The 14,326-nt window shown below is 43.5% G+C and overlaps 1 protein-coding gene across 10 annotated transcripts in view; it reads left to right on the top strand.

Moving 5' to 3' along the window:
- Positions 1 to 14,326, top strand: part of ITPR1 (inositol 1,4,5-trisphosphate receptor type 1) — a 174,680-nt gene that overhangs the window by 97,447 nt on the left and 62,907 nt on the right. For 5 of the 10 annotated variants that reach the window (XM_071813182.1, XM_071813179.1, XM_071813186.1 and 2 more), the window contains 3 exons: positions 8,315 to 8,350; positions 10,002 to 10,052; positions 13,406 to 13,538. The exons of 1 other annotated variant lie outside the window; for it this stretch is intronic. In XM_071813182.1, coding sequence (XP_071669283.1) covers positions 8,315 to 8,350; positions 10,002 to 10,052; positions 13,406 to 13,538 — 220 coding nt within the window. The remainder of the gene's footprint in view (positions 1 to 8,314; positions 8,351 to 10,001; positions 10,053 to 13,405; positions 13,539 to 14,326) is intronic. 4 more of the 10 variants (XM_071813187.1, XM_071813180.1, XM_071813188.1 and 1 more) reach the window with 2 other exon arrangements.

Here is a 14,326-nt window from a genome sequence, read left to right as displayed (position 1 = left end):
AGTTGGGCTTTGGTCTGCAGAACAGCGTTCTGTGCGACACAAATCCATGTACTGCACGGCCGTCACCTCTGACCTGTGCAAGCAGGAGACATTTCAGGTGCGTCTCCAACCTTCACACCAAACTTACAGTATTACATAGCCACGGCGGTGCTGTAGTGTCTAACCTCTGGTGTAATTCTCTTTTTTTATAAACTAAGATTTTTTTTTTTTCCTCCCTCTTACCTCAGGAGTGCACACCAGCATTGTGCTCTGTCTTTGGAAAGCATATGAACGTCTCCATCAGATGCTAGACCCCTTAGATTGTGTGGCACTACAGCTTCCCAGAATAGCATATATGTACATATATATCTACACATACATACATAATTTTATCTTGGAGAAACTTCAGACAAACTTGAATTGTTTAATTGCAAATTAAGTCATAATGTGAAACTCTTTCCCCTTCAGTTTCTGGCTGTTAAATGCTGTCTTTGCCAGTAATAAATCAGCTAGAGAGTGTGGAGCAATTTAGGATTTGGTCTGGAGGCTGCAAAGGAGGAACTTTATTGCTCCTCAGTGGAGCAGCTGTGTGGAGGGAGCAGGTGTGTTTATAACCATCGGCAACGAGCACTGGCTCCTTGTGGAAAAGGATTTGGATGGGGCTTGAACCATGGAGAAGTATCAAAGGAAATCCTGGGGTTTCCTTCCCCCCCCCCGCCCCTCCTGTGGCATCCTGGAAACTGTAAACATTTAAGGCAAAGACTACTACTGCTTACTCCTTTATTAGTAAAATTATTAACTCTCTGTCAAATTTTACACATTTTTTCTGACCAGCCAGAACGATTTTTATTGCCTTAAGGTAAAACTCTATAATAGAGCAACTGTCTAATGGCATGATTTTATAGTACTTATGTAATTGTATACATAAGTAGATTTATATATATATCAGTTACTTACTGTGAGGTAATTTCAGTGCATGGCGTGTCCAAATAAGAAAATATGTTAAAGATGCCAGGAGGTCCATGCATTTGTTACTGCAAGTAGTGATAGAAAATCAGCATTCCAGTCCCCCTTAATGTTTTGCAAGTGAAGAAAGGGAGTGCCCTTGAGCTGGGTGAATAATGCTGGAATTCACCTCATGGTAGGAAATCCCCCACAGAACAGGAAGGATGGTGAAGGATGATGAACCGACCCCTACAAAACAGCCGAGCCCAGGGGGTGGCTGGAGCGTTCGGCTGCTGGGGAAGGAGGGCAGGGGTAGGATGGTTTAATCCTGCTGGCCCAGTTCTCGTGCATTCTGTTGAGGGGTTTGTCTGGAGTTCCCTTTTTGTTGGAAATGACGGACAGGAAGGAGCTTTAGTTTTCAAAGCAGCAGCAATGTACTGTGATATTTGTTTTAAACATCTATTGCTGGAGTCTGAGGGCCGTGATCTGGTCTGGCAGAAATGTGGTGTATTTCTCCTGTAGGTGTTATTTTGAACTTTGCAGCATGTGGCAGGATTTATGTAAAAGGTTTTTCTCTGGAGACAGAAATTAGGATACAGTAGCAATGAGAGTCATCTTGCAGTAGTTCTGAAATAGGGACTGAGTAAGACCAGTATTAAAATAAAGAGCAGAAAAGCTATCTTGAAAGGTGGATAAAAAGCATGATTTATTTTGATAGAAAACCAAAACCATCAGAAACTGTAAGGCATTTTGCACCTTACTCATCACATGCTTGTGTTGGGTTTTGTCCTGGTCTTGGGGAGCTGTGTGCTCAGAGCTTGTCTTTCTGTTTGCAGGGTGACTCCTGTTTCTCGGACTCAGGGGCTCTCCTGCAGCATCGGGCAGGCGTTGGGAGCTGAAGTGGTCTGACCTGAGCTGAAGAGCTGCGGAGGGTGCTCTTAGCATGGGCTCTGCGTTTCTCAAGTAATAAAGTAGAAACCCCCACTGGCATGTTGCCTATAAAAGCCCTTGGGCTGAGTATCTCTTCATCTTACTGTGCTGGAACTGCTCTAATCCTGTTCATGATGGAGCTGGTGACAGTGCTGGTCTCTTGGAGGAGAGGTTCAGGACCAAACTAAATTTGCCTCAAGTGCCATCAAGTCTGAATCTTCACACAACAGTGATAACTAAACCCCAGTTGTAATTAGACACAACAGCTTAATTCACTTTTTAGTGGGTTGAGGATTAAATGAAAAGTCCAGGCAAGATACAAATTCAGATTTTATGATGTTGCACAACTGAAGTCGACATGGTGAGTTCCACCATGGGTTCCCTGTGGTCCAGGACCACTCAAGCAGCTCGGCTCCCTCCCTGCTGAGGCATTTCTGTTTGTGTACGATCTTCCCATCCACTCCCCTGGATCTCCGTAGGTGTTTGGGAACAGCGTGGCCCAGTTTCCACCTGCAGTGAGAGTCTTGGGCACCAAAATGCATGTGTCCTAGAGCAACACTAATATTTCATGGATTAAAAAGCAGAGAAGTCAGTGCTGACCTGCAGGTGGCATGCTCAGGATGCTGAATGCAGCTGGGAGATGTCCTACTTTCTCTTTTTTTTCCCTTGTCCTGTTTCCCTCCTCCCAGCCACATTGCAGTGAGCGACTCCGCTGGGCACCTGCCAACATTCAAGCAGCAGTTACATAAGAACAGCTTTTTTTCCTGGAATTTCGGCCCGCTGCTGATGTGTGACCTTCAGCGGTAATTGCCAATGAACGTGGTGGAGATGTTTACAGTCACCGCGGGCTGTGCCGGGGCTGCCGTGCTGGTGGGGCTGCCAGCGCTTCCCGTGACCAGCGGTCCCGTTCTGATGGGTTTGGATTTTATTTTTTGGGGTGAAGAGGGGGTGCTCTGCTGCTTATCCCCCACAGGGCTGGTGGGGCCCTGGGCAGGGGCCAGCAAACACCAACATGACCCAATCCAGCAAAACTCTATAAGAACCCAGAGTTTCCCATGTAGTTATTTAGTCCCTTTTAGGATTTGAAGTTAAAAAACTGAATTAAGTAAAAGGTCAGGTTTTTTGTTGTTGGGGTTTTTCCGTCTTTATTCAGCAATGACGCTTATTTATGCAGCTGATAAAATAGTATCCAGCAAAATACACCTGCAGACCCACTCCATGCAGTTTTGGGTTGTCACTTTTGTTTTGTTTGTTTTTTTTCACCTCTTCACTTTGGTCTTGAGGTTTCAAGTAGGTGAAAAGGGAACTGAAAACCCTGGTTCAGGGGGTTGACTGAAATAACTTCAGTGCTCTTTATCAATGATAAACTAGAACTGTGACAGCTGAGCAAGGTGCAAAATATCTGCTGTTTTATGCATCTTTGGATTGGAATTGGAAAATTTATTAACCTCTTAAGTGCTGGAGCGATGTACTTATATTTTCCTTGTAGAGAGAGCTTATTCCAGTCATTTCTGTTGTGTGTTTTGCACTGAGTGCTTCACTTGTTATGCCTCAAGCAGAGGAAATGCAGGCACTCATAAATTTTTGTGGGCTGCCTTATATTTTTTTCCCCATCAGAAATCCCAATATTTGGACTGGTTTTATTGCATGAACTGGAGTTGGTGAGCTCTTTGGAAAGGGAGACTGGAACATTTCTTATAGTTATTAGTAACAAAAAAAAAAAAGTTTGAAATCTTTACAATATCTTATTAGTTAATTAAAACTGCTACTGTGTAGTTAAGATAGTTCTCACTGTATTCAGATCTTGTAAAACACCTGCAAGATTGAGGACTTAAAGAGAAGCAAGTGATTGCACTCCCATTTAAGGTCAGTGACATATTGGAGACTGAGGTCTCTAACTCCAGGAAAGCCCCAGCCCAAGGAAAACATGCTTTCTCAGCTGAAACCTCTGGAAAATGAGAGCAGGCGCTCCCGTAGGCAGAGCTCAGTGACCTTTCATGCAGGCACTGGCAGCCCTGATGCCAGATTTCCCACCTCATCGTCTGGCAGCACATAAAGTCTCTGCAAATTCCCTGAGATAAAGGGGCAGGGGTGGAAGTTTAGGCACATCCCTGACCTGGGTGTGCACCGAGGGGGTGTCCACCTGTGGTTGCTGCTCTATCACATGCTGGTGGGAGGCAGGGGCTGCCTCTGCCCCCCAGAAATCAAAAATCCTTTGTGTCTTCTGCGAAGGCTGGGTGAGCTGCACAGCTTGGAGGAGCCTGTGCCAGGACAAGGTTCTGCTCTGCATCTCCTGCTGCCTCTTAATGCATGGAGGTGTGAGATCCTCCATCCCTAAAAATACCCTGCTCGGGAACTTTGGTGCAGGTCTGTTACAATGGCAAACTGTAACGTGGGAAGTTTGTCAAGGCAGTTCTGTGCTCTTAGTTCCCAGTTATTCCTCTCTGCCCTGAAACTTATCCATAGCAAGTCAAACGTGGTTTTTGACAAACACCTACATATCATCTGCAGAGGCTACAAACTTCCTATCCAAATTTTTTCTCAGTTCTGCAAGGTAACAGTATTTGCCTTACAAAGGAGACTTGGCAAGCAGGTAACCTCTGTGAAGTTTTCTGGTGTTACTGAAGGGTTATGAAGGGCAGCACCCCAATTTGTGCTCCTAGTCGATTGTCATGGATCAGTCTGGGTGGTGCTTCTGCTGTGTGTCTTTCAAGTAAGAGCTATACTGAGTGTATTTCACAGAGAAAAGAGGAGAAATTCAGTAAAGGGAGGAAAAAGTAGAAAGAGACTTCCAGGAATGTGTCTAAACAGCCAGACCCCTGGAATTCAACCGCTCTGGGAGATGGTAGTGCAGGAGCCGAGGCAGAGGGCAGGGGTTTCAGAATAACGAATGTCTGAGATCTTCACTGTAGCTCTTTGCGTCTGGATATACAACCAAGCTACCAAAAGCTTAATGTGATCTTTGGCTAACTGACTCTGGAGTTGTGTTTTTCCCCTATTGATTTCCTTCTCTATGCCAAATCTCGCCCCTCCCACCACCCTGATAATTAGATGCCATGTGTATGGAGTTGGGTTGGTTCCTGAATTCACAGATTTCAGGACCAGAAGGGACCACTCAGTAATTTAACCTGACTTCCTGCACAGCACAGGGCATCTCATTTCTCATCATTGCTTCTCTACTGAGCCAAATCAATTTAGTTTGACTAAGCTTCTTCAAAATGCTCAATGTAGATCCTGAAGACCTTGCAGGACAGGCATCCATTTACTATTGCCTTGCACCACTTTTGTATCTGATCTAGATACTGATTGGGAAACAACCTAAAAGAGACGTGGTAGTTTGGAAAATGCCATCAGTCTGTGGACTTGGTCACCTCTCAATCCTTTGAACTTGGAGATGGCTTGAAGTGGAGGTTTGTGCTTTTAAGTAGGCTCGTCTGTCCAGTATTATGTAAAATTCCGAAGTTTGGTGAGACTGAAGAGAAGAGGATCAGGTTTTTGAAAGTGTTCACACGTGTGCTCACACAAATGTGGGTTTTTCTGATGAGGTTATTTCCCACCCGTTTGTAACATTACAACAGGAGATGTTTTCCGTCCTGTTTTGCTGAAGCTGCTACCTGGAGCAGACTCAGTCAGTGAACTGGAATCTCCACCTGCCTTTTAAGTGCATTTCGAGCATTTTCAGCACTCAATGTTCTGAATGTTTACTACATAGTTAAGCTTAAAAAAAATAATAAAAGAGAGAAAGGCAATCCTGAGGCTTTAAACCTGAATGAAAATCTTCCTGCATTTCCTCAAACCATTTCCACTTTATCTGCAGTGCTAGTTGTTTGATTTTCTGTGAAAGACAGAATTTGATAACTTTAATCTTGATTGCTATTTTGAAAGCAAATGAAAATAAAACTGTCACACCTTCCTCAAAACCATAAAGGAAAAGCACTGAAACTTCTTCCATATCTCATGAGATATAGTGAGTTCATTCTTGAGCTGTCACTTGCTTTGGTGGTTTTTGAGGTGGATACATCCACTGTTGAGTCAGATAAAGACCATGCTGGGAAACATGTAGTCTGTGTTGGGGAAATGGCTGCTAGAGACATTACGGTCACCAACAGGTCAAAGAAATTGTAATTCTCCTATTACAGCTAATGATGAGTGGTTTATTTGCCAACCTTGCGGGAATAGAAATTTCAAAGGAAGAAGAGTTTTTTGCACAGCAAGTTGAAAGGAATTTTTGCTGCTGCTGCTGCTAGAAAATTAAAGATGTTGTGTTCTTCTCTGCCCCCGCCACCCACTGCATTCCAGTTTGAAAGCTGGCCACTGCGTCCATGGCGCTCACCCAGCTGCTGGTAGTGAAGAGTCTCAGTATTGCACAAACTTGCCCCTGCCCCGCAAACATCACTTTTCTTCTGGGTGGAGAGCTGAGGTACACAGAGACACAGGAAATCCAGCAAAATTACTACTTTGCTGTGCTCTCCCACCTTATTAAATCTTTCTTGTACAGCGTAGGCTGATAGTTTGCTGTTGCAGTGCACAGGATAGTGCAAAATGTGGCACAGTAGTTATAGCTCAGTAATTCTTTGCTATTTAACCAATTTTGACTCGAAGAATGACAATTTAATATTTGGAGTTTATATTCTTACTGAAAGATTTCTGAAGGCCGTGCTTATTTGGAATGATCCATCCAAGCATTGCCAAGGGTGCTTTTGCTTGCAGATGAGTTTGTGGGGCTGGTTCTAACATGCTGATCTATTTATATGTGCTGTCTGTGCTACAGCGGGAAGGCACAGGAATTTGCTAGCTAGAACATATACTTTATCCTTCTCCAATTAAGCTGGAAAGATCAAACTAATTCCATGCTGATTCTTCATCTGTGCTGGTTTTTAGCCCCAAAATGTACACATATGTTTGATTAAGATGGGGCCATGGTATAAGCCCAGGAATCAGGAAGCTTTCATTTGGAATCCAAAGTCCAGTCTGTTATCTTGCGGCAGTCATGTCCACTTGACCCGCCAGCTTCAGTCTCCTCTTGCCTGGGAGGAAGGTACCTGGTTTCCCTTGTGGGGTAATATGCACCATCTCCATGCTGCTGTTGAGTGCTGCTGTGATGACATAAGGAATGAGGAGTTTTTTGCTTTACTCTGAAGCAAGTTGTGCAGACAGTGTCTGCGATCAGAACAATGTGCCCGGACTCCCTAATGACTTGATGCGGTGTTTCCAGTGTCCAGCCTCCAGCAGCGAGGCTGCGCAGGAACTGTGTGTTCCTCTGCATAAATGAGGTTCTTCCTGTTAACTTCTGGTCCTCTGCCTTAAATACTCCCTGCCTCAGTTTGGCCAAGGGAGAAATGGTTTGCATGCTTGTGAAGTTTCCAAGAGTGGTGACAATGCAAGGAAATGGTGTACCAAAGGCCGTGTGAATTAGCCAGGAGGAAAGTCCGTTAGGAGGAGAACGGTTCTTCCTTGCCAAGGAGCCCCTGCCCACAGAGCAGCGCAGGGGAAGCTCTTGCTCTTCTGGCTCCTTCTTGGGAAGTGGAGTCTCTCCATATTTAGACTTCTGGATCTCATTGCCTTCCTCTCCTTTTGCTTTGCCTTTCTTAGGCTGCAGCAGATACCGGGTTAAAATACCATGGTTGCTCGCCAGCTTTTGCTTGATTTGTCTGTCTAGTTCATGTGCCCTCTAGGCAGACACGGACAATGAGTGGCTGACTTAATTTGGTATTACTGTATCGTTCCTGTCTTACTTCTTAGTGTCTGTTTCTGAGAAGTTAAATCAATTTACCGGCAATTAAGTAGGCAGCTTCGTTTGAATGTTTAGGTCTCTGTTGTATGTCTAAACTCTACTAGATAAAAGTTGCTCGTCTTCATCTGTTCCAATGTGATGATCAGCATTTTAAATTTGAAAAGCTGTCACCATTAAGCCTCTTATTTCATTGCTCGTGTTTGGTGCTGTATCACATATCTTTTATCTTGCGAAAAGTATGTTTATAGATGACAACCCAATGAAAGCATTTTTTAAACTAACAGCATAAGGCTGCTACCTCTCTGTGACATGTCACCCTGCTTCCTCCTCCTCCCCCCCGCTGGGCATGGGGGAGCCACCTTCACCCCTTGCGAGCCGCAGATCCCGGGCGTGGGGTCCGAGCAGGTTGCCCAAAAGCGCATCCCTGCGCCGCAGGCCTGGGGGCACCTGCAGCTCAAGCTTTTTGCTTGTGCCTATGTGTTCATGCAAAGTAGTTTGCGATGTTCAAAGGATACCTGCTAAATTTCCCAAATGTAGCCCTTTTAGGAGCAAGGTGGGTGGGCGGGAGGGCGTAAACAGTAATTATGACCATAATTCATTTGCGATGATTCAGCTAAGTCAAGTGCTTTGCTAGCTACCTTCCCCTAAGTGTTGGCCACTAGATTTCTGTTGGGATGAAAGATTCTTAAAGAATGACTAATTTTTCTGCATTTTACTTTCAACTAGCTGCCGCAACCGCCAGAAACGGAAAGCTCTGTAGAGGTGTGTCACCCACCTATATTTGTACAACAGGCAAATATTGGTGTTTTGAAGTAGTCCTGGTGGAGTGTCTTGTTGGTTTAAAAAAACCCTGTGAAATGTGTGTTCCATGCGTGGTGTTAGACAGTGAAAAATATGTAGACTTGTTGAAGTGGTTTAATCCAATATAGCATTAGCATGATAATAGTCCAAAATTATATCAAAGCATGTAAATCAGTCCCAAATCTACATTCTTGAGTTCCTTACTTTGTCCAAGGGCCAAGTGTTTTAACCAGTCCAAGGTAGTGCCGATCTTGCAGCCGTTTCCCTTAGCTTTTGAGGGAGGCAGTGTTTGAAAAGTCTCCTCTCAAATCTTCCTATCTTAGCAAAATGAGACATCATTTGTCTGGCTCCTAACACAGAATTTTATTTTCCCTTTGTCTCACATGTTATAAAAACTTTGATAAGGAAATGGAGGTGTCAAAAGAAGTTGGTGGAAGCTTCATAATTCTAGAGCAACTGGGTGTCCTGGTTAAAAAGCCACAGTGAAACAGCTCATGGTTACTTCACACCTTCAAGGTTACTAACTCTGTAGTTAATTGGATATGTAGGCACATGGCCTTTATGAGATACCTCACTATCACTTTGCATAAGACAGATTATTTACTGAAATGAGGACATAAGAATTTAAGAAATCTCAAATTCTTTTGGAATTAATGGGACATCCAGAGATGCCATTGGCAGATTGTACAACTGGGTGCTATACCACCACAAATCTGACTGAAACATGGAAGCCTCAATCTAGAACAGTGACGATTCTCTGAGCTGTATGAATATGAAGGTGATAAATATGTTGTGAAACCATGGAAAAACTTTAGTTTGTGGTGGTTTAGACCTTTGTATTTGTAATTTTTGTGGAATAGTGTTTAAATGTAAACTGAAACTCTGAGTGGTCATAGAATGCATTTGAGATCTTTGGGAGATGGACCTATCTTAAACCAGGAGCCCTCTATAAAGCGCTCATTCCTACATATTTTCAGAATGCTGTAAAGCAGAAAAAATGCAACATACTTCAAGTTTGCAAAGTGAAAGTTCCATTCCTGAAAATTAATATCTGAAATAAAAGAGAGATTTGATTTGGAAACTTTTAAGTGCCAAGGGACTCTGTTCAGTGAAACCCCACGTGGCATTGGGATGGAAATCCCATAGGTGTTTTCAGAGTCTCCGCAGTCTCAAAAGAGCTTCCCTGACCACGGTCAGATGTGTTGAAGCACCTACACGTCCCCACAAGTGTGCGCGTAGCGGGACGGGGTGTTTGTGTGTGTGTCTGTGTATCTGTGTGCATGGGCATGCATGGTTCAGGTTGTTCAAAACTTCTCTGTGTTACTGGGAACTGTAAAATGAGACAGACTTTGTGTTTTCTTTAAATCCATGCGAATGCGTTGGCACACGTGCATGCCATGGGGGGTCTGCTGGAGGGCGGCAGGGCAGACGGGTTAAGTACTGTCAGAACTAATTGCGGGCAGATGTTCTGTTTAGATAGCTTGTCAGTCGATCTTCCTCACCTCCTCCCTTGCTTTCAGCTTTGACTTCCCTTAATATTTTCCATGAGTACAGAGATGTTAGTGTCTCTTTAGTGTTGTTCTGCTTTAAAACGAAATTTCTGCATGCGCAGCAGGAGCTTGATCAAAGTCTACCACAGAGGCAACTGGAGGATCATAGAAGGGTATGTACAGCAGTCAAGCACCTTCAGAACTAATCCTCTACCTTTTCCTTTTCCAGTGAAGCATTAAGTCATGTAAGAAACTTTTGTGGTTAACTGCTTACTGTCGGTCTCTTGGAAAATCTAAAACGATCGACCACGCTTACAAAACAAGGTGCTGGAGCAGGTTCTTTTGGATTAAATGGAAGGAGCAAGTGCTTGGCTGCTCTGAATTAAGCCTCAGATCTTGGTCCAGTCTGTTCACACTTTCAAAGAACTCCCCTTTGGTGATGATCGCACAATTATGACGTGAGATTAATCAGTGGTGGTGGAGTTTGCCTGCTTTGGCCACACCTCCTCCTGTCTAAACAGCCAAGCTGCAAAATCAGCATCGTTAATTCATTGCTTGATTTCTTCTGCTCTGGTAGCTGGGACCAGTGACATATAACTGCTTCACTCTTCAATATTATTAAAGATTCTCTGTTTTAAAGGTTACAACAGGTTTTTATTAACACCAAAACTGAATTGTGTGTTGCATCTGCTTTACTGATACATGTTCAATAGTGTTTGTATACTACTTACTGTTAGTTTACCTTGATGGTGAATGCAGATGAAACTGAATACTGTTGGGTGTTGGTTTTTTTTTTCTAGGTAGCATATTTGATTTTTCTTATTGCAGCCAAACATCTGATATTTGTTTGCATACTGTACGCATCAAAGTGGTGTACAACAGTAACATGATGGTTAAAGAACTGTTCTGGAGCCAAGCATCGCAGCTGAATTAATTATAACATTCCTTAAATATCACTTATTTTTTTCTCTCCTCTACTTTGATCACATACTCATATACTTGTTAGCTAACAGTGGGTTTGAATAATTTTGTAGGAAACAAAGCCTTTCTTCCCTGTTAGAATCTGAAATGCTGGTGAATGCGGATTGCCAGACCTGCAAAACTGTCGATCAGCACACTTTGAGACTAGAAATAACAAATGCTTGATATGTGTTCCCACTTGTATTTTCTGGTTATTTGTCCTGTTTTGGATACACTACTCCTATAGACAGCAGAGGTACTGCAGGTCTGGCCTTGGAGCAGCCAGGTCCCCATGAGGTCTCTCCACTCACCCCAACCATTTTGACCATGAGACAATCCCAGGAGCTTTAGGTACCTTTCTGAATTCGGGAGGAGGTGAAGTTTACTGAACAGCGGTTCTTGTGGTTGGATGTGTGTTATCTTTGTAGTAAGTAGTAAAAATTACTGGTTTTAAATGCCAGTTGATGTGACAACTGCCAGTTAGTTTAACAGAAGAGGAAAAAGGTAATGTGAGAACTCAAAACTTGATTTTTGGCATAGAGCTTATATGGGTATCAAATTGCCTTTCTCATCAGCACACATGTAGAAGGAAGATGTAGTTAAGGTTATTTTTTTTTGTCTGGCTTGGCCTTGTTCTGTCATGTAGCCTTTATTACCTGGCAGACTGAGAGATGGTTAAAGCACTACATCATGTGCTAAACACTCATGTCGCTGTCAGTCAAAGCAGCTCCTCTGGGATGAGAATTGCTTGAGCGTTTGAATTTAGTCTCTTGTCTCTTCTACATGTTCGCTATTTGGCCGAAGTGGTGATAGGAAGCATATGCCCCTTGGAAAAGTGCTCATCATTTTCTGTAGTTGCTTCAAAAGTAACTTGCTTTTCTTCCCTTTTTTGGGGGGCTTTTGGAAGCAGCTGTTTGGAAGACTCTCTTCATGTTCATTTTGCATCTTGTCTCCTTGCTGCTTCCCCTGTCTCCATCTGATTCCATAAAATGCAGCTCTTGTGCTGCAGCTTTCACACTAATAATGTATAGGAACAATTTTTAATCTACTAAATTGTAGTGACAGGAGCAGGCGGTGGAAGCCCTGACACCAGCCTTGCGGGGAGGGCAGTGATCCATGACCAGCTGCAGGCAGGTGATGAACTTCTCTGTTTGGAAGTGATGTCTGAAATTTGGGAAAGGACTGTTCATTTCCAGATGGGTTTTTTCTTGCCAGTGCATTGAGGTGTAAGGATTTCTTTAATCTACCTTCTGTGAGTGCCAGCACTGTATCAGAAGCAGAGTAGCTGCAGCAGTGCTGAAGTTTTCTATGAGCCAATTAATGCACATTTACGTTGTCCTGTTTACTTATTTGTGTTTTAAAGGCCTCTTGTGAAAGTGTAAAATGTAAGGCTTCGCTTGCATGACAGCTAATGTTAAGCCTCGTAGTTAATGACATTTTAAATCTATAGTCAGGCAACTGATTTGAAAGAAAACTGAAAATCATTGTCAAGCACTTTTTTTGTGAATGGATATCAAGAGCCTTTGTTCATCCTAACAGATTTTTAATGTGAAATTATTCTTGGCTAGATGGATTATTTTTGAATCCTCAGAAGGCCTCCATGCTCCCCTCTCAGATGCTGTCTCAGACTGGTACTGCTGCAACCACAGCACACGGCCATTAGCACAGCAGTTGCTCCCAGCTAGAATAATCACCAGTTTTCCTTTTTGCACAAAGACCTTACAAAACAATCTGCTAATCCAACTGCAGTATTTGTGTGTCTGCCATTGCTGGCAGTACCACTGGCTTTTGTACAGCTCTGAATTACTGGGAATTCCTGTAAAGACTTGAGTGAGAGCAGCGCAGGGCCACAGGTTCACGTTGGAGCTGGATGGTGTTTTGATCTCCGCTGGCCTCTGCGGGGAGGGGCCGGGATGTCGGGGTTATCTGAGGACTGGTGCTCATGTGCTGGGATGCTGACAGCCAGCGTGACCGGGCAGCTGCCGGCAGGGACACAGGGAACAAAGAGCTGGGTTGCAGCGGGGATCGCTTGGGCTTCTGCTCTGTGGCTGACAGCGTTAGATCGCGTTTGTTGCTGATGGAGGAGAGAAAAGAGCATGTCCCTGTAACATCAAGGAAATGGCAAAATAGGATAGATTTGAGAGTCTCACTCACAAAACTATTGCTTAATGCTAGTGCATCTCTAATCCTTCTCTTCATTTTGTGTTGGTGCTGTACAGATGCCACTTTTTTACATTTAAAATTGAGGCAGATCTTAATTTTTAAAAAGTAGCCCTTGAGAATAAAATCTGTCTAGAAAGCTTTAGCACAAAATCTAAACTGTAGCTGTTTCTGGTGTTGGGAACACTAATTTTATTTGAGCCCCATGAGACCCCCTGGTGTCCCAGCCTGCCCAAGCACACTGGGAGATGCTCAGAGAACTTTACCAAATCTCCAGGGTTTCAGTTCCCCCCCCACACCCCTGCAAGTGGGCTCATGATAACAGCAGTCCCGTTACAACTAAATATTCCTAGTTTATTTATTCATTAAACTCACATCATGGTTTCATTATTCTCTTTGAATCAAGGGTGAGGCACTCAGGCAAGTTTTGGTCAACCGCTATTATGGCAATGTGAGACCGGCGGGACGGCGCGAGAGCCTCACCACCTTTGGCAACGGCCCCTTGTCTGCCGGAGGCGCCAGCAAAGCCGGGGCAGGAGGTAGGACATGCTCCTGCTCACCCCTGGGTCTTCCCACCTCTTGGACCATTCCCCAATGTTCTGTTCTGTTAAATCCTAAAAACAAAGAAACTATCTACATGGATGGGGAAGAAAGTCCTGCGTGCATGTCACTCCTGGCTTGGGAAACTCCAACGCGTTTTAACTCTCCTTGAGGGGTTTAGCTTTGGGCTAAGCAGAGCATCGCTCTCCTGACTCTAAACGTGTCAGCTACTTTTTCCTCATACAGATGAGACCGCTGTTCTTTTTCTCCTGACTGTATTTGAGCAAGTACTTCAAAATTAAGCAGACAGAACTTTTTATACTTTCCAGAGACTGCGTTGGGTTGGCTTAAATGTTGTGATCTTGCTTTAGTGAACGTACTTAGAAAACCTGATCAATTTAATATTTGCAATAATATTTAAGAAATGCGCTCGTAAGTGTATCAGATTATTAACCATATCTGAAACAAAAATATTTAATTGTATTACAAACAGATTGTGGGGTAGGATGAGCAAAAATTCGTTTTGAAGTCACTTATAAAGTGCAGTAAATTTAATCTGAGATGGTTACTAAAATAGTGATGTCAAGCATGTTTTGTCAAAACACAGTTCACTGGGTCTTGCCTCTTCGAAATAAAGACAGTGGGTAATCCTGTTGAAAGCAGGCCTGATCAGAAACAAAACAAACAAAATGGAAAACACTAAAAACAAACAAAAAGTCTTCCACTATTTCCCCTGTTTTCTAAACCTGATATATATTTAATTTGTCCTTGTGTTATGCTGCCTACT

This window comes from Patagioenas fasciata, chromosome 10 (genome assembly GCF_037038585.1).
Source record: "Patagioenas fasciata isolate bPatFas1 chromosome 10, bPatFas1.hap1, whole genome shotgun sequence".
Lineage (NCBI taxonomy): Eukaryota > Metazoa > Chordata > Aves > Columbiformes > Columbidae > Patagioenas > Patagioenas fasciata.
This window is presented reverse-complemented; position numbering and strand designations above follow the sequence as displayed.